The 21,655-nt window shown below is 30.8% G+C and overlaps 1 protein-coding gene across 1 annotated transcript; it reads left to right on the forward strand.

The window, feature by feature from the left end:
- The first annotated feature begins 678 nt into the window (after window positions 1-678).
- Window positions 679-19,815, forward strand: LOC129985058 (uncharacterized). Its single transcript, XM_056094981.1, has 3 exons — window positions 679-1,513; window positions 1,994-2,106; window positions 19,750-19,815. The coding sequence occupies exons 1-3, from the start codon at window positions 679-681 to the stop codon at window positions 19,813-19,815; spliced, it is 1,014 nt and encodes a 337-aa protein (XP_055950956.1).
- Window positions 19,816-21,655: the final 1,840 nt, after the last annotated feature.

The following is a 21,655-nucleotide window of genomic DNA, read 5'->3' on the forward strand; positions in this document are numbered from 1 at the left end:
TTTGTTTTTCTCTTTATGTATTCTGAAATTTTTTGGAGAGGAGGGAGAAGGAATCTATTTCAGGAATGCAAGAAAAAATCCAAGTTTTGATTATAAAAAGGTTCGACTAAAAACCACTTTTTGGCCAACAAACTTACATTTTTCAAACGGTAATGCTTTTACCAATTCCCCCTCAGGGGCTCACCTACTATAGGTGAGTACGGGTGTCCCAATCCCGAGGTACCCAGGGATCTTTACTCCCTTCATGTTCAATCTCCCCTACGCCTTCTGCTTTCTGCTGTTTCTTCATTCCCTCGACGGCAAGCGAGGGAGCTCTCCATGAGAAGCTGTCGCCGCTCTGTTTGCTTCTTGCTTCTCATGGACAGCCAAAACCCCACGTGTTGGCCGTGCGTGGTGACCCATTAGACGGGCGGTGCACTGTGGTCCCCAGTGTATCAATCGGCTGGTGACTAGCTACCAAAGTGGTTAGTTTGCTAGGGATCAAGCAAAAGGGTCATTCTCTGGGGCTTGGCGTTAAGGGTGGTCAACGTTCCTGGAGATGACTCTGAGCGTATAGGTCCCGGCTAGTACCAAAGTAAGTGCCGAGGTTGGGGTTGCCCAGAGCCGGTGGCTGCTTTCCCTTGTTGGGCTCCGTGGTGGGTGGTGCCGTCGGGGCCCGAATTACTTTGTTTTTCTTGCATGGTTAAGAAAAAGAAATCTCCCTTCAGTGGGCATCACCTTGAACAAAATTACTTGATTGAAAAGCGTTTCGATACATTTTTTGTGATGAAGATAATATCTTCTGAAAATCAGACATTTCATTCTGTTTCCCCTTTTCTTGTGGAAAAGGGTATATCTGGTCAATTAGGTGCAGTATCATCTATTCGAAAATTACGTTCCGGGGATTTGCTTATCGAAGTTTCTTCCGAAAAGCAGGTTCAGCAGATAATGAAAATAAAATCCATTGGCAGCATTCCAGTATCAGTTACTCCACATAGAACTCTAAATTTTACCAAAGGAGTTATCTCATGTGGAGAACTGTTCAATACACCTGTTGAACAAATTACCAAAGATTTGAATAGCCAAGGAGTCACTAATGTTCGACGTATCACAATACGAAAGGATGGGCAATTGCTTAATACAAAGCATCTCATTCTTACTTTTCATTCGCCAAAATTACCAGGGTTCATTAAAGCTGGATACATGAATTTACCCGTTAGGCCGTACATCCCAAATCCTTTGCGATGCTTTAAATGCCAGAGATTTGGTCATTCCAAAGCTTCCTGCCGCGGGACTCTTGCATGCGCCCGTTGTGCTGAAGGTGGTCATGAAAGTTCCGAATGTACCGCACCGGAAAAGTGTGTTAATTGTAAAGGGCAACATACTTCCTTTTCGCGCTTATGTCCTTCGTGGCAGTTTGAAAAGGAAGTAGTGTCTGAAAAAGTGACCAAAGGAATATCTTATATTCAAGCTAAGCAAAGTGTTAAATCTCGTGCAACCACTTCTGGATTAACTTACGCAACTGCTACTAAAAGTATCCTTGAAACTAAAAGCACCCAAATGATCTCTGTTAACTTACCTTCTGATTCTTCCTCCTTTAAAAAATCTTACATTCCTACTGAAATGTGTCCTAGATCTACTGAATCCTTTCTAACAGCATTTTCAGCCAAAATAAGTGCTGAAAAAATTTCCCATCTGGAGAAGAATGTTTCAGAATGTGCGTCTACTTCCCCACATCTCAATGGCTTCAAACAAGTTCAAAAAAGAAAAAAAATCAAGAAGGATCCAAAATTAAAACCAAACCAAAACAAATCATCCCAACAAGTTTCTCCTAAGTCCCAAACAGAAAAAGAATCGTTTTCCAAATTCTGGAAAACTTCACCCCGCCAAATATCAAACTCTGCTATGATGCAAGGTACCAAATCTTCTGTTATAAAAAAAATGACAGAAATTGACGCATGCCCTGGCATTGGGGATAAATCTAATTTTGAACATTTGGGTGTCTCTACGTTAGAAGGTACCCATGTCTTGCACCCTGAAATTGACACAGAAATGACTATTTCGAGTACTTCAGAGGACATGCTGGAGTACGACATGAGTGGGGAACTCGAAGAGACATCTGAAGATGTTTGTACTCCACCACCTCCTTCCATTAGGGAAAAAAGACCTAAACTTAAATATATTATTCCAACAAAGTATAAAAATAAATAACATTCTTCGCTTTGCAATTTCTCTTTGCATAGCTTAAAAATTCTTAACTTTTTAAAATCTTGAATGCGTTTATAGTATCTGTTTTATATATATTTTTACCATTTCTCATGTACGAGTGTTTTTATGTACATTTCAATGTGTTTTCTGTTGCTCTATTAGTTGCTATGTTATTGTATTGAAATTTCCTTTCGATTTTATAATTTATATTTCGTTTCATTGTAGATTTTACGCTTGCTTTTTTACATGAAGCGCTTTAAAGAAGTTTTTTGATAACCTTTTTAAAAATCGAGTGTATTTTAGTTTCAATGTTCATCTTTAACCATATGTGTGGCGCAGCATGGCCAAGCCTGGCCCTTGCGCCATTAAACCCTACAAACCAACCAACCAACCAACCAGCTTTTACCAATTCAAACATGAATGCTTGAGTAATAGTTTTTACAGCAATACAGTTTGTAATCACCTGTGCTTTTACCATTTTGCAAAATTCTTCCTCCTGATTAAATATAATACTTCATAATGATATAAATTTTTTTCACATACTATGAATTAATTTTTTAAAACTGCAATTTAAAAGAAATGAAATTACGAAAAAAAGACGATAAAAATATAGTTATCTAATTGGTATCGTGCAAAATATTCATTTCAAAACAACATAAGTAGCATTAAAATCCTCATTCTCATTTTTATTTTTTAAATCAGCTTAAATTTTTAGTTAAGTACATTTATCGAATAAGGGAAACATAGCGTTAGGAGTCTAAAAATTACAGCCAACGGAAGTCATCGAATTCCAAGGAAATTAAAATTCTTCAAAAATTATTTCTTTTTTTAACAAACACATTCTAAGGATACTGATTTTAGTATATTCCTTTTAAACCTGTTACTGTACGAGAAGATGACAAATATTTAAAAATGTTCAAAAAATTTCTTAAAAATTCCTGGGAAATGAAAATTGCTTGCTTGTGCAAATTTGCAAGATATATGTGAAAACACTTTTTCCTGGCATCATCGGAGAATAAAGATATTCAACATTGCTTAAATTGTAGACAATGCGTTGTTTCAAATAATGTTTGGAGTATTATGCACAAAATGATTTATAGAGAGGGAACTTACCTGCATTAAAACAAGATGGTCAACATTTCAGTTTATTTCGATGGGATTTTCTTCTGAGCTAATCAGAACAAACAAAAAGTTCTGCTAACAGCTCTTCAATATGGAGGTGAAATGACGCCTTCAGAAGAGGAGTCTCGGTAATAATTATTTTTGAAATTGCTGAAATAGTGTAAAATGAATTGTTACAAAACGAAATTTGGAGTAATAAAGACACCTAATTGTTATGTATTATTATATGTAACGACATGCTCATATGATATAAATTTCATTGTTAAACATGAAATAAATTAAATTTTGAACAATAATATTCTACGGATAACAAAGGAATATTCTATTCTATCACTTTATTATATTCAACAATATTTTTCACTTATTCCTAAAATGGCAGATCTCAATTTACGTCCTTACGTCCCTTTCCATCTTTTATTTGTGTACGTAGAGCATGACAAAGTTGTCTGAGTGCTCGATTTTCAAAACAACACACCACAAAAATAATTATATTTCTCGTTATAATTAAGATGGATGAATGATTCAAACGTCATTTTAAACAATGAAATTGCAAAATGTGAGGATTTATATGTCCCAGAACCCCTTAAAGCATATGGCATCAAATAGGATCTATTCACTCTTAAATAAGTTTCGAATAAAATTCAGAATGTTTTACAACTTTCTTATATCATTCTGTTCGATTTCTTCTTTTTATATTTGAAATTTCTGTAATTTTCTATATATGTTTTCGAAAATAAAGTTGGTATTGTTTTACAAATCGATCCCAGCACTTTTCGAATGTTTTTGGGAAACCAAAAAGAAAATTTCTCAAAAAGTTTACGTTTATAGAATCCGCTGAAAATTCGAATTCGTGCATCTAAATTATCTTTATTTTCATTTTGGTCAGAAAGAAGCAACTATCATTTTCGATTTAACTTCAAAATATAGATTCAAAATTTTCGAATTTTCAACTTTGATTAGAAAAATATCAAAAATTGTTATTCGATGCACTTTTTTGGCACTTCATTATAAGTAAAATAATTAAAGATACAAAAAAACATTTAAATTAATGGAAATTGGGATTTATGATTAGTTACTTTAGCACTATTCAACGAAGTCATGTTAATAAATTGCAGCATGTTTACTCTTTCTCAACTGACAATTTTCATCTTAATTTTAGTTTTCTTTTAAGATTGCATTCTTTGTGTATGGTATTTTTTGGCAAATGTTTGGTTTCATTTTATTTATTGCTAAGTTAAATCAAATTAAAACAGTGTTTCTGATCTAAATGAACATTATTTTAGACTGATCTCCATAACTTTCAGACGTGTTAAAATAATGTCTACAGCAGCTGATTCCAGTGTTCAAATTTCCATACCACATCCATTTCCAAACTTTGAATCTTAAATAATAAATTTAATATGTACCAGTCCAACATACATAACGTATTTAAGTGAGTGATTAAGTCTTCAGCCTGCTGTGTTCCTATCTCGAAACCCAGACATCATCACTAAAATTTAAAGAATGTCATTTTTTTCCCTTTATTTATTTCAACTCGTGTAGGAGGAATGATAAATCATCTTTTCCTCACGAATATACGAAATCTGATTGGCATATTGTTTCTAGCTTATCCCTGAATGTTGTATGACGCTGAATCCGATTATCTTCTTGCATTTTTTCTCTCTTTCAGCGAAGTATAGAAAAAAAATATTATAACCATCAAAAATTTGGAATTTGAGATTTTGATGAACCTTCCTGAATTCCATAAGCACATTTTTATAAAATGTTTGTCAGTCCGTCTATGAGAAAAGTAACTTAAAATCTGCTTTGAGCTAGACGGATGTCATTTGATATAAAGCTTTACACCTCATATGTAGATTTCTATCAAATGTAGAGCAAAATCTATTCAGAGCTAGCCTGTCTGTCCGGCTGTTTGAATATAAGTTAACACGATAACTACTAAACAATAAGAGTTAGGGGGATAAAATTCAGTACACAGAATTTGCATCTGTATTGTAGACACTTATCAAAATTCGAGCCAAATCCAATGGGGGGTTGACTGTCTGTTAGACAACATCGGGAAAATTTTAATGTGATGACTCAAAAATGCAAAGAGTTCAATATATCAAATATGGTGACTTTAAGTGTAGTTTTAAATCAAATTTCGGTTTTAATCGGTTGGGAAAAAATCCACCTAACATGCAAATTCGCTTTTATTAGAAAGTATGAGAGAAATTATTAAAGGGACAATACCTACTGGTTTAATCTCCATGACTTCAAAAGAGAAACAATGGACATCATCAAAACGAGGTCGTTTTGAAGACTCTACATAAACGAAGCAATAAAATTTACAATATCTGGATAATCAGTAATAGTTTTAAAAATTTAATATGATTTTCTTCATAGTTTTTAATTCTATTTTTTTAAATTTTTATGTCTTGTTTGTGTTTTTCCTTTACTATAGGATGCTCACTATTTTATAAAGATCATAATTCAGGCATTCAAAAAAAATGTTCGTGCTGCTAGGGAGAAAAAGAAATTCAAATAATAGATATCGATATGTCTGTCGAGATGACGTCAGAGCTTGATATTCCCCTGAACCTTCAGTCAATGCAGATCTGTGTGGTTTGCTAAACACGTTGAAAGCTTTTATGTACATTTCTGAATTGAACATTTCAGTATAAACAAATGTTTTATCTTTGAGATTTCAATAGGAGTCAGATAATAATACTTCGGTAATGGCACGGCAGTTATGCTTTCAGCGTGGAGAGTCATTAGTGAATGACAGTACAAAACTGACTCAAATGATGTGCGTCTAGAGATGGAGGACCTTAAGAAAGGTTGTGTAATCGTCCTCTATAATTGACGATGCTCTACTTAAAGAGGGTATCTAGTGCATAATAGTTGCATAAGGGTTAAAATATCAGAGGAAAACAATTCAGTTGCATCTGCATAAACTTAGAAACAATCGGGAACTCCGTAATTGAGAACATCGAGTGTTGAACGGGAAAAAAATGCTGCAGCGACTCAATTTTTACCATGCCACAAGAAGGCTTTGTTCCCGAATCAGACTTGACTAAATTTTGATATGACTCAAAATGGACCTTAAGCGTTATTGATCTTCTTTTTGTCTTGGAAGAATTGGTCCAGAAATGAAATCTTCGGTAATGGAAGATACTGCTCAATGTTTTCTGGAATATGACTTTTATTGTCCACTTCGGATGCCTAGAAAGTGGCAAAACCATCATAATCGAGGTATATACGTCTTGGTTGCAAGAGCTTGCAGATACTGTTTCGGAAACAGTATTAATCCAAAGAATACTGTCATGAATGTGCCGTTCCTTGTTTAAGATATAAAAAGGGTACGTAATTTTGTTTTAACAAACTTCCATAAATTCAAAATTAATTTTTATTACTAAATTCATATTAGTATTATTTAGTGTTGTGTGTTACTGTTATTCATCATTAATGAAGGTATGCTATAAAAAAATTTGTTAGATTCAAAAACATCGTAAACAAGATTGAAAAATGTCCACTACGCGATAAGTTGCCAGCCATTATACTTTAGCAAAGTTTTATTCGATACCAAATTAGGTAATATGTCATTTGAAAAAATTTAAGCGTCGAGACCATACTATTTTAATTGCAAATATTCTTTTAGTCCAGTTATTCTTGTTGATCGCTATAGTGTTGCAGCATTTTAAACTCGAAATATCTTTGAAAAAACGTATTTTATAGTTTTTTATATTCAGTTTAAAGGAGATAAAAATCGCATCAGTAGGTGCATGTGAAACTTTCATATGCACCAACGACTGGAAGTGTTCTTTAGAAAATAAATTTACAAACCATTTTTAACTTTTTCTTAGAAGTTTTATTGTCAAGAAATCGTTTTTCAAATAAAATTTTTCACTAAAAGTGCATTTCTGATATAAACATTATAAACAAGTCAAAATTAATTTTGCAAGGAATAATTAGTGTAAAATTGTTGGTTTTCAGTTAATTGTAATATAATGCCGGATATTAGTGAAATTGATAGACAGTTATTCTTTTAAAATTCTGTGGGTATTGGCTATTAAACATTTTCAATTATAATTTGTCGATGATTAACGTTCTCCAGTCTTTTAAATTTTCATAATGTCTTAAATATCTTCCACTATTTTAATAAACTATGTTTATAGGCTGGTATATTATATGTTAACTCTATCCTGTTATGTAATGACTGAAAGAATTAAATGCTGTGCATGGCAAATTGTTTTACTTACAGCGCTCAAATTGAGAATTCGGTTTTTTGGGTAATAGATGCTACTTTTATTGAAAAGTTTTAATTTTATTGAAATTAATTTATACACCCTTTGTGATTTGAAATAAAGATGTTCTCATGAATATTTTATACAGATACTTTTATGTCAAATGCGAAGCATTTCTATAAAAAGAAAAGAAAAAAAATCAAAATAATAGTGGTAGAGTAGTTCACGTTATCAAGTAAAAGATAATTTTTCATATTTTAAGGACATAAATCATTGAAAAAGTGAAATTTTTAATCTTAAGGTTGTGCGACGTTTACGGAATCATTTCTACCAAAGTTTCCGAGAGGAAAAATCGAAAATATTGTTTAATATCTCATAGCCTGAAGCAGCTGCTGTCATCGAACATTTGTTTCATTTGCACATAACTTTTCTTATCTCCGATTCTATTATGGATGCTTTCAGGGACTATTAAATCATGTGGTGAGTAAGAGTCACCATTCGAGGGCAAAGGGTTAATAAAGATATGTACACGTGGTGAAAAGATTGCACATTATAAAATTATTTTTGTAGGCGTTTTCCCAAGTGAACAGACATAATTCCAAAAAATGTGCTTTTCGTGGGTAGGATGGTCAGAAATATGAAGATGACCCAATATTTTATCTTTCTATAATGGGTATTAAACAATATAAAAATAACAATTCTGTGTCATTAGCTAAAAATTTAAAGAAAGTATAAAAATAGTAAAACACGGTATAAATTTGTTTTACTATTTACATCGCTAACAGATTTAAAATGATTTTTTTACAAATGTTAGTTATATGTGTATCGGAAATAATGCTCTCGTCTGGTTCATCATTAATTTGTGATGGAATTAAGGTTTGGCGGTTCGAGCATGAAATTTCATTTTATTTAACAAATATTTTCATAAATTCTCCTCGTTTTTAAATTTATTGTAATTACTAGAGGAAAATTATTATTATTCTACCTCCTACTAGTAGCTAAAATTTAGTATTAAAATTCAAAATCAGAATATATTCAGATTTCTAATCTAAATAATTTACTCATGAGAAAAACTGACTCTCATTCAATCATACAATATTGCTTACAACTGATTTTTCAAACAGACAAAACATGGGCCATTTAAGTTACAGGTTAAAACTGTGACCTAGATACTAGAAGTGATAGATTCGAATCCTGTGATGGAATAAGAGAGATCGTGAAATAAATACTGTTGCAAATCTATAATTTTGCTTCCCAACACGGTTAGTTCAATCACTGAAAAGACCGTTTTATGACCAGCTCTATTCGATGTTGATCGGATTCCGGATCAGTGACCCCCGGGCTTAGTGGCAAACTTGGCGATCATTTGAAGACTTTGGCTACAAATTAAATAGTAGTTGAATCTTCTAGAATTTTGGATATAGGTCCAATATTTATCGAGATATGCTTGATAGTTTGAGAACCTTCTCTGCCTTCCTCCGGAAATTATAAAAGGCCGGCAGTCTCAGGCCGAAAACAGTTGCGTATTGAATCGTGGAAAGAGTCAACGGGGAATAGTTGGAACAGTCCAGCTAAGAGCAAATGTTGTGTAGAGCTCAAGTAATTTCTAAATTGAGCTGTGTGCCGAGTTCTAGTGTTTACTATGGAAGCGGCATCGTATCAGCATGAAGAGTAGCCAATCGTGTAGTAGTGAGTCGGCATTGGATACAGCTTAAGCGAGGAGATAGTGGAGGATTGCAGGTGTTTGGAGAGACCGTAGAGTGAAGCTACGAAGATTTCCCTCTCCTGCTGAATTCCGTCTGGCTGCTTTTGTGTTGTGGTTGTTGTTACTACATACTTGTGGGCTACTGTGTTTAGTAGTGTGCTGTTATGTGTTGCCTGTGTTCGTATATTTGTTGTCTGCCTATTCTTGTCTTTGTGTTTAATAAAAGTCATCGTTCGTTATTTAGGACTGTTGATTGTTTTCACAATATACGCCCACTATCAGTGAATCCGGCGACTTTACGGACTTTGTGAAATTGAAGCGTCGTAACAATATTACCTCGTTGTTTTTCTAAAAGATTATTTTTCAGTTTTCAATAATATTCTTTTTATTCATGCGATATCCCTATTTTTTAGTTGGAATATCACACGAATTTCTGCAAAAAAAAAAAAAATTAACAAAAATTAGTATAAATAACACAAAACATTGAGAAGAGGACAATTCATACGTGAACAAAACTAATTCGCATTCATTATATAGTGCTTCTCGCAGAATATTTGATTGAATTAAGAAGAAATGCAAAGCATAACGTTTGTGGATGTTCCCATTCAGCGACCTACTGTGGCCAGAAGTTAACACATTGAAATGATTGCAATACTTATATTAGAGACATACATCCAGACTCGCTCGAGGATTGAACAATCTTTTTTCATATAATCACACATTTTAAACATTCTTTTTAAGTGATCAAAAATACTTTTCAATCAATATACTATTATTTTACTCTCCACAACAATAAAATAAGTAGAACTGACTAAATATGAGAATATATGTTTCAAATATGTAGAACTGACTCACAGAATTTCACAACGCTTTCAGTTCCAAATGCGATTCAAATGAGAACACGGGAATTCCAGAAACGTAAATTTATACAATTTAATGAGTAATAACCTCTGACTCATACCTTGATACAAATGATAATACTTTTCTTGGCAGCACAAGTTTACTACGGGTTGATTATTATGATTATGTCATAGGGATTAAATTATTGATTGCTAATTTACACATGTACAATTAAATTCCGATTAAAACTGAAACTCATTTCTCGGAATTCCCACCGGAATTCCTACAAACGCACGCGCTTACCGGTTTTCAGCCACCAACTCCCTCGCGCAACTTTTTTTTTCTCTTCACTTTATCTCCTTTCAGCCGTGAGACCGGAACAGCTACGTGGAGGTTAGAGGCATGACAATCTCTTTGGAATAGCATTTAAAAAATAGATCTGCATATAAGAATTACCGATCAAAAAGCAAAAACTCTCCCTCACTTTTATTATCATATCTATTATTCTTTAAAAACAATTTCAGTTCTTCTTGATTATCTTTTTATTCATAAATAATTTTAAACGCTTTTCATATATCCATAAGAACGATGAAGACATGTGTGAAACAGACAAAACAATTTTGTAATCTTTTCGGTTGAAGATTCGATTAAATATGTGACGAGTTTTACAGCAGTAAATTTACTTCGCTGAAACAGTCTCGGTCCGCACGGGTATGATAGCTGGACACAGGGACTTGACTCTATACGTCGAAGGTTTGGGGTACAAATAAAGGCTAATGCTTATAATATTCTTATGTTTCGAAAAAATCATAATCAGTTTTTTTTTTCAGATTTAAAAAATAAAATCCCATTTCTGTTTTACAGCTTCAATTTCAATATTTAAAAGAAACTATTCTTTTTCACTTGTCTTCGATTGGTAATTCTTCTCTGAGGCGTCCGCTAATTCTTATAACCACAAGTATTCGTTTCCTTATTTATCTACTAATATTCGATTGAGCTCTTCCAAAAGTCTTTTACATGAATTAAAACACTAAAGTGAAAAATTAATATAAAAATGGTCATTTCTTACAATCCGTAGCTACGCTTTTTCCTGAATCTTAAAATTAGGATAATATGTATATATTTGATAAAACTAAAAAGCAACTCAATATATTTATAAGAAATATAATTTAATTGATAATTATTAACTAAAACTATTTCATACTAATTACAAAAGTTTTATTTATTTAAAAAAGGATTTTTTCATTGCAAACACAATTATAGTTTTCAGTTCTCGTGAGCGCATTTATAACTTAAATGATAGCCGTTAACTGTAAACCTTATCTTCGTATTTAAAAAATCATTAGACTAGAACTTTTACATTAATTTATGGCTTTAATTAAGGTTCTGTATTTTCTAAGTATTTATTGCCCAGAATTAAATGATAGCGCAAATTTTTGAATAATTTAACCCGCTATCTTTAATTAGATTTGTGGTCTAATTTCTCTCCAATAATTAATGAACCGTTCTTTACCGATATTTATTTATTTCATAATGTCTTTAACAGATTGCAAAGCAAGATTACTTAATACAACTTTTGGGCTTTACGAATTTAAAGATTTGAGATTTGGCTTGAGATATGCTACTTCCATCTTTCAGTTTTTCATATGGATGTATTATGAGGAATGTATTTTGCTTCTCCAAACTTGGATGACGTGTTCTTAGCATAACTTATTGAAGAAGAGCATAAAAAGGCATCTACGCTTGGATAGATTGCATGAGTCTGTTTTATAAATCTATGCAACAAAAATAGTGATTGGAATTGAACAAGTAGAATACTTTTGATATGTTATAGTTGCAAAATGCTCAAGTCCACTGCTTGAAGACATAACAGACTACACTTATAGTGCATGAACTTCGTACATTCCTTGTCAGAGTAAAATTTTATCGACGATACCTGCAGTATGCTGCAGAAACAAAAGCACTTCTTCACAAAGTATATACAAGCAGAAACACAACCTTGTTGGTTAATATCACAGTTCCTTCATCACTTTTTCTTTTGTTTTATTGTCATTTTATTTTGTGATGAGTTTTCGAGTCAGTGTATGTAAAATTTCTATATTTGTATGAAGTTATTTTTCTTCTGCATAAGTAGATAAAGTTTTGTATGTTTATGTAATAAGTCACATATTCCATGTATATGGATGGTAAATGTGAGCATATTAAATATTTAATCAAAATGTGAGGAAAAAATATCAAAATAGTCTCTGCCTTAGTTACAATAAAGCTTATACAATATTAATAATATTAATTTCTTCTAATTTATTGCTACTGTTTTTTTCTTATATTTTAATTAACTAAACTAAGAATACACTAATTTAAATAATCCGTTTACATTCAACGCTTAATTTCAAAATTTGAACAGCAGAAATAAAATGTTAAATAACTGTAACTGTTAATAGAATTATTAATGTTATTGTTTATCTGTCTAATAAACTATATTTTTGTATTGTTGACGCATGATATTATGACGTCATACATGACGTTATTCCTTCTAGAATGTTCTTTTCAATCATAAAATCCGCCATTTTGAAAATTTTCACTACTTGTGTTGTGCGCTCTCAGAAAGCGACAAATTTTGTGGTGAAAAAGTGATAATTTTTTATTATTTTGCTTACTCTATATTATTACTTTTATTTATTATTTATTATTGTTAGTTGTTTTAAGTGTATTTTCAGATTCAATTCGGAATGGGTCTACGTTGGATCAGGAAGAAACTGTAAGTAATTCAAAACTTTTAAACCTTTTCTTATAAAGTACGCTTGGAATAAAATTTACACCAATTGAATAATAAAACTGTATGAGTAACATAACGGATATCTTTGTTCTTTTATTCGCATTCATATATTAATAACTTTCATTTCCTATTTTTATAACCAATATCTTCTTTCTTCAATTGATTTCATTTCCTAATACCTCATATAAGATATTTATGACTTGTTAGATGTATAATTTAATGCATGTATTTCCGGATAAAATTATCGAAAATAATTTTTTGGCTGTACATTTTAAACTTTCCCCGAAATCTGTTGTAAAATGTTATGATCTCCCTAAGATTAACAAAGATAGAGAGATTATAATACATCGCTGCAACGACTTAATTAATCTAAATATTAAATTTGAATTTGATTATCATTTTGGTAGTTGTCGGTTGTAACGGCAATTAAAATGTGCCAAGAAAAAATTTCGCCAATTTGGCGATTTCAATCGTCAAGCTATGAATCATGCGATTCGCACGTTCTAAAATTTTCATAATAAATAATAATGTACTTGAGCATATTTCTATATTTTAGCGAAATTTTTTCTTGGCGCTATTTGGATGCCGTTGAAATCAAGTTGTAAAGTCATTTTTTATTATGATTATATGGGTGGAAACTTTAAATTCTATAGAAAAGTAGGCTAAGCTTTGATATACAGTCATCTGGCGCCTTGCGAGGTTGGCGATTTTTCTGTGGTGCTTTTGCTGTCGTTCCCGCCACATTCTGCCATTCCGCTAAAATTTGGCGATAAGTTAATTTTTTGACGAAAATGACTGTATATCAAACCTAATCCGAAAATTTAAATGATCGAAAGAAAAATGGTTCAATTAATGAATAAATAACCAGCTCTTAGAATTACATTGAGTGATCAGTTGCGAATTTTTTTTATTCTGATGTGTTTTTTAAGCTGAAACATAAAAGATTTAGTGTGATGTGCATTCGCAAACAAAGAACTTTCGTTTGTGCAGCGATTTTTCATAAAATATCCCAGTTTATATTGCTGTTTTACAAGTGTTGTTATATCTTTTGTTGATATTCAAATTGGCGGATATCTGGCGCTTATTCGGATGATTGTAGCGATTTTGGCACAATTGGCTTATTATTAACTCTTATTGAATACCATAAAGAAGAAAATTTACATTTATGAAGAGGCATAAGCCTTCCCTAGTTTTACGATCACCGAAGAAGAGCGTTGTTGGAAACCTTTTAATTATGTATCTGTATTTTCGAAGTGGTTTAGAAATTAAAATATCTCTCGCAGTTTCCAAATAAGGTTCGGTTTTATTTATTGCTATGGTCATATTTTAACTACCAAAAGATCTACGTGCGTGCCATCTTTGACGATAAATAAATGGCTTGTATATTATTCGCATTACAAAAGATTATTTATATTTTTTATACTATTTTAACCGCATTAGCTGTACCGGTAATCGACAAACTATTTCTTCCATTATGGCAAAATTGATTTACTGATCTTAACGCCAATAGTATAGCAAAATACATTTGCTGATTATGTTATTTGTTTGTAGCCAATTGCTATTTCTTATTAAAACGAACATCGCTCGTTTGTAATGATCAAAACATCAGATAATAACGAATTCTTGGCAAATAGTTTCATAATTTCCAGCCAAAAAAAAAAAACGAATTTTATTTTTTATAAAATTCAAATAGTTATCACGTATTTATCTATTAAATTAATAACAAATTTATTATTATTTCTCGAATACATTTTGAATTAATTACACAGTAATCGTTTCATTACCATTATTAAATATTTAAACCTGAATTTTTCGGAATGAAACGATTTATTTAAGATTACTGGAGATTGTAGGGAAGAGAGTACATATGAAAACTCGGGTGCTCTTATTTTACCAAATAAATGCATAAGAAGTGTTGTTATCTACAACGATACTGTAATTTTGCAAATAGGAAACAAGAAATAATTTTATATTTCAAATGCAGTTCAAATAGTTAGCTTTCCAATCACCTACAAGATGCCGTTTTAATGAAAATTCTGACTACGATTTGGCAATTTATCATTTGGCAGTTTTTTTCTAACGCTATGCTAAAAGAAAAGTATCTGCAAGATAATATTGCTGTTTACATTATTTCTGTAAGCATCTATATTTCGCCAGACTGGTCTAGATTTGTTCTGTAATAGTTAGGATTCAAATTTATTCTCATGAATCATATTTAAAACATACAGAAAGAAACCTTTAAGTATTGCAATTTCTTGAAACACATACACTGTACATAAATAAATGTCTTGTGTAAACTCTTCCCAGATATGAGTTATTGTACTTAAATACAATTGTTACATAAAAATGTATAAGCAATGTCCTTAGATATGCCGAATAGACATACCACTAACATTGGACATCCAGCGACTTTAAATCGTGGTTACATTTCAGAAAATGTTGCTTCTTGCGGTAAAAGTCGCAGACATTTCATCATTTATCAAGACTGCTTCTATTTTGGAGGATATCAAAATCTTTAAGGAGTTTAAATTGATGAGAGGATTTTATATCGTTAATGATGTTATGTTATTAATGTAAACAGAATCAAGATATCTGCTAAGGAAATAACATTTTGTACTCTCAAAGAAATATGGGCAGTTGAAACTGCTTGATTTTTAGTTGTTATGCTAGTTACGGATTACATTCATGTAAATTTCAAAGCCTTTTAGAACTCAAATTAATTTTCACAATCGCCAAATATGGCGAGTGAAAGCTACAAAACTTTCAAATTTGGCGGCAATTAAAATTTTTTTAATTCCATATCGTATTTAAAAACAGTTTCTATACTACATGAAGTATTAAATTAAACATTGACTTTCTTTACAAAAATAATTTTCTTTCGAAGATTAGCTTGTACTTAAGAGAAATAGCTAAATAAATTTATTTTAGTCTAGATTAAGTTAATAGAAGGAGATAATTTGTAGTTTCTTGTCTTATTAATTCATTTGGATACTGAAAATCAAAATAAAGAGAAATGCTTTATAATTTTTAATACTGTTTATTTACATAACTATTGCTGTGCCACCGAATTCAAATTTTAATTCGTATTTTGTATTATGGCATTTTGGTTGAAAATTTCTTTCAACTCTAATGAATTTTTCCTCAAACATTCAAAGAGATATTTTCTCTTGAACCGTGCTTTATAAAGCTTTGATTTCCCCTCATTGTGTTCACTTACTTATCAATTTTGAAAGCGGGTTGTAATTTTTTTAATCACAAAATATAAAAATAACTGTACAACGATAATGTCTTTGAAAAAATGCTTTTTAATATGTTCAATGCAATCGAAAATTAACTTGTCATTATTAAGTTTTAAACTATGTGAAAAACACCTTATATGAAAGTGTGTTGAAAACATAAGGAAAGAACACATTCTCTTTATTTAACATTTAAGAACAAATGTTATCTTGATCATAAACCTGACACAGGGAAGGACAGTACGATAACATTTCAACCAAATGAAGGACCAATAAAATTCTCCTTCTTACTCTTTGATGAGATTCTTGTTTATATTTCATAATATGCAATTTATTTCAATTGAAAATTATTTCCTACTCAAAGCCGTTTAAATAAACCATTTCCAATAAAATCAAGGTGACGAGATTGTATCTAGATTTCAAAACATACTGATAATGGAAGCAAATTTCGTATAATAAAATTAAATTATTGTAAATTAGAATGTTGAAATAATGTTTTGAACTAATCACTTCAATATACTTTTTTAAATGAACTGTTTTTTCATAGTAGTATTGCTTTCAATTTTCTTTCCTTATACAACTGCGAAGTACGAAAGTAAGTAGACAAAATTATTTCTTTTTTCTACCAAGATCAAAGGTTCGAAAAAGTTTTTTATTTATTTCAGAAAAAGTGTTTTCTAAATAATGTTAATAATCATTATTTTATAATTACATATTGATTAGGCATGCTCATTCAGATATGTCATGTGTTAAAGGGAAATATGGTATTTTTAAACATGTTAGAATCTGAAAGTACTGATGCTATTAATCGCGAAAGTTATTCGTAACATTTTGGCCTTTTCTTTACAGATAAAAAAATCAACGCTATCGTATTCGTATTTGTAAACATTTTCGTCTCAGTTAGGGAAAATATTATAATTGATGATAAATTGCAAAATGGTGTTTAAAGATAGATAACTAAGAATATTGTAATAAAATATTTTAAATTAATGATGACATGTAACAATTATATGGAATCATTTCAATTTTCTGATGATTTCGAAATTCGATATCAAGAAATTGTGTTCCAAAACACTAGGATCCGGATATATAAATTAGGACCTTCTTATTATTGTGAATATATCCATAAAACAAATTAATCAAGAAGAAGGTCATTTCTATCATTGCGCCTTTCTGGCTTATGGGTCAAACGAAACTCATTCTAAATATTTTTTCTTTGTTTCGTTTCTTTAATCGAAAAGGCTATTTAAAGATATTAATCTATGGTGCAAAAGAAAATCTTCTGAAAGCAGTTTGACTGCCAAATAGTTTCTGAGAATGTTTAACCTTGATATAAATATTGGGTTTATCTAGCTTTGAATAAGAACTAAAAACTTTGTGCAAAACATTTGACTCCAACGTTTCAATGAAAATAATAATTTAGAAAAAAAAAAGTCTTTTGAAAAAAAGGGCAATCAAAACCGGAATTCTCATTTGTGCAATTGCATTTTTCAAAATTCTCTCTGAGTATATGGTAATCTGAAGAATCATCTATTAATTTCAGTTTAGGAAGTGTTTCCCAGTTTTTGTCAAAATTGATTATTTGTAAATATATCGCACTTTTGTCCTATTTCTTAGATATCTTGTTATCCAGAAGAAGATGTGAGACATATTTTAAACTGCCCTTCTAATTTTGGCTTCAATCCTCCAACTCCTAACCATAATGGAAATTATATAAACTCTCCATGTCAAAATTTTTCCGATCAAACACGTATTAAGAAATCATATATTTGGTTGTGCATAGATGATATCTTTCTAAAATCGACGCTAGCTAGTCTTTTCCAAGCCTGAAATAGAGCCGAAATCTACTCCAATCTTGATGAATTCAACACTGTTTACACTGATATAACATTTCCCTGTAATATTATTTTCCAACTCTCAATATTCTTGAGATGCTTTTAAAAAAATAACAAAAAAAATTCTTGCAAATCGGTAACAATTTTTATCACACCTTTGAGAAATACTTCAAGAAATTTGATCTTTGGAAATCTTTCAATGCGCCTTTTTAGTTTTAGCATGAAAATAAACCATCGATTTATGTTATCGAGTAATGTATCGATGCATTTTCATTTTTTGTCGAAAAGAATATAATTTAACTATCAGAGATGGCGAGGCATGTTCAAATTTCGTAACTATGATTGCTGGTTATGGGGATTTTTTTTAAAAACAATGAAGTTAGTTTTGGTCCATTGAAATTTAAAATTTGTTATCAATTCCTTTCGGTTAAAAGGTGTTCCTGTTTACATGAACCATGATTTAGGATATTAGTTCCATTTTAAAAAGTCAACGAACTAAAGCTTTTCTAATATGGACGAAATCAATGAACAAGTTATTATAATCAATGATTGAGGTTTCATTGATTGGTTGAAATTCCAATTTATGGACATTTTAGCAGTAACTGATGTCGTATCTCAATTAACTTTTTAAAAAATCTAGTAACTGGGAATAAAAATGCAATTCTTTAATGCATATCCAAAATAATACATGATTAGATTATTTCATAAAATTCTGCACAAAACATATTCTTCCATCCACAATAATTATAGTATTACCAAAGGAATGGAGTGGGAAAAAAAATTAGGACCAATCTTTATCACCTAACTGTAACCTGAATCGATACTGATAAATTCGAAACAATGCGAAGTTGTAGGAGAGCGAGTGAGCGAAGTATTTAAGGTTTTAAAAGGTTAAAAAGGTTAAGGTTAAAAACATTATTGTCTTATTTTTGTACTAGAACTTCGTCTAAAATCCTTTTTTTTTTTATTCTGTACTAATCTGATTTATGAACTGTAAACATTTTATAATGGTTCACTATCAGACCAATCGAGAATTCGTCGTGTTTCTGTCACGAAAAAAGTATATACTGCACGGTTTTAAATGAATGAACAAATATGATTAACTTCATCTGTAAAACTTTATAAATTCATGTTTAAGCAACAACCAATAATTAATAGTTGTTATACCATTTCAGTTAAATGAATGAAATTCTGCCAATGCTATTCATCTTCTTTATTAACGGAAGATCTTATTATTTTCAGAAATGTAACAACTAAATATTTTTTTTATGATGTAACAATTCATGTTAAAAGAATAAATATTTGCTGGCCATTTAAAAATCTGAGAAGAAAATGAGCAAAACAGTCTGTAATCACCTTTCCTTAATTAGTGCTTGGCAGTTGCATAACACAATTGTTCTAATATAATTATTACTGTGCTTAATAGAGTTAGGAAGAAATAAAAAGAATAATTTAAGTGGTGCATTTTACTTAGCAGTTTTTGAAAAAAAAATTAAATCAGAAAAAAAAGAAATATAAAATAATCAAGATAAGAAATTAAAGTTAACGGTTTCGGGTGTCGAGAGTATTTATGCTGTCAGGAGTGAGTTCATTCAGTAGCTTCCATCGTGGTAGAATAAATATTTTGCTTTAATTCTTATAACGAATTTTACTGTTTTGATTGAGGAATCTGTCTTTGCTCATCCTTATCGAAGAACCTGACTATACGGCGGTGTGTGTGAAAAACTAATATTCCACTTTAAAATTATAGTTACATTCTATCATCATCGATTTATATATGCTAACCATGTCTTTGGACATTTTTCTTTTTAATGTTTTGCAGGTCGAGCCTGCGTCGCCGCCTTCGACGCCAGGACAAGGAGGAGGTGGTCCAGGAGGACTTCGCTGATTTCGACGGAAATCAGCACCTGATGTATGAGGTAAGAGCTCTGTAAAAATACACTAATATACATTTATGATCGTAATTTTTTTACAAGAATTGTACATCAATTAATATAAAAATATTCGCTTCATATTAATTTTTAAAAAATGTCACAATATTTCGCATTGTATTTAAATTTCTGCGCAATAATGTTTTTATTATGAAGAAAGAAAAAAAGCAATATATTTAATTTAAATGTAAATTTAAATTGGTAATTTTTAAATGTAAATATTTTTTCATTTAAATTAAAATGCGAAATAAAGTTTTCAATGATGCGATAGTGGTATAAATTGCAGATTTCAGTACTTTTATGAATTTCATCTTGGATTTCCTTTGAGATTCAAAAGTCATAAACTAAATCGATTTCTGCAATTCCGGTATTTGTTTGTAGGCATTATTTCATTCAGCTAATGCACAAGTTTATTCATGAGTTTATGGGCGATTTTTAATATAGCAACTACCAGGAAAAGTAAGATTGCATTTGAAAAATAATCGAAGCCAATGCATGACAATAATGGATGGTACACAATGAAAATTGCCGTAACAAGTGCATATTGAGTATCTATATTTCCTTTTCATTTTGCAAAAAATGCAAATTTGAACTGGCTTTTTTTCCTAATAATTAGTTTTAAGAGATGAGAGTTCGATAAGTATAGTTTCTGTCATTCGGTCAGTTAACTGTCATTCAGTTGACGTGCAACAGGAAGTGTTTCCATCAGAGAAAGGCATTCGAAACATCTGAGATACAGAGTATCTTCATTATTTTCTGCATAAATCACATATTCCCAGTTATAGAAACTTCAAAATCGAGCAAAATAATATATTTTCATTAATTAATTTCATTTGCTCATAAGCTATATTTTGAAACAAATTGTATGTTGTAAAATAAATGCTCAATCATTTTTGTTTCAGAAGTAAACAATAATAATAAAGTATTAGCAGAATAAATAATTACATATTTTAAAAACTTATTTATACAATTGAATATTATAGTTAATGATTTAATGTAATTATAATGTATTTTGTGCTATTCATTTGATAATGCATTTTTCTGTTAGACTTTTTCTTCCAGTGTTATTTTTCCAGTTTCCACTAATATATAGTAAGCATAGCTGGCATTCAGGTATTTATTGTGATTCCCTCAAAAAGTGTTTCCTTTCTTTATATTGTTCACCGGAGTAAGTAGAATTTCTTGTCATTCAATACGCAGTATAAATTTCACATTAAACAAAATTCGTAGGGAAATTAAGAGCAAAATTGCGCACAATGAAAATTATCGCTTCGAGCATTTAATTGAAGTATAGCTACATCTTTTCACTTAATTTTTCAATTTATCGATGTATACCTTTCGACAATATGTCGAGACAAAATATTTAATGTTGCTTCTAAAGCAAGAAAAATAAGGGCTGATGAAAACAGAAACAGTGGAACATCAGTATAATAGTGGCAATTCAAAATTATCACCTCACATTTTCAGACATTTCCTCGCATTGCCTGAGAGTGCCGTACAACGTCTAATAGCATTCGATCAACCATCGTACTATCGACAAAAAAAAATAAGAAGACTATCGACTACTCGATATTTAAATATTTTTAGATACACTGATAGGAAAATTAGATGTGGCGATGGTGAGGGCTATTCTGTTTTACAAAGTCAAAATTTAGTGTTATCCCTCAAAATTGAGAAACGGATGATAAACAGAAAATATATATTGTGTCCAAGAAACTAAAATGTTTTAATACAGTAATTACACCCAGCGTCTATTATGGAAAATGAACGATTACCTATCCATTTACTTTAAAGAAC

Source organism: Argiope bruennichi, chromosome 9, assembly GCF_947563725.1.
Source record: "Argiope bruennichi chromosome 9, qqArgBrue1.1, whole genome shotgun sequence".
Lineage (NCBI taxonomy): Eukaryota > Metazoa > Arthropoda > Arachnida > Araneae > Araneidae > Argiope > Argiope bruennichi.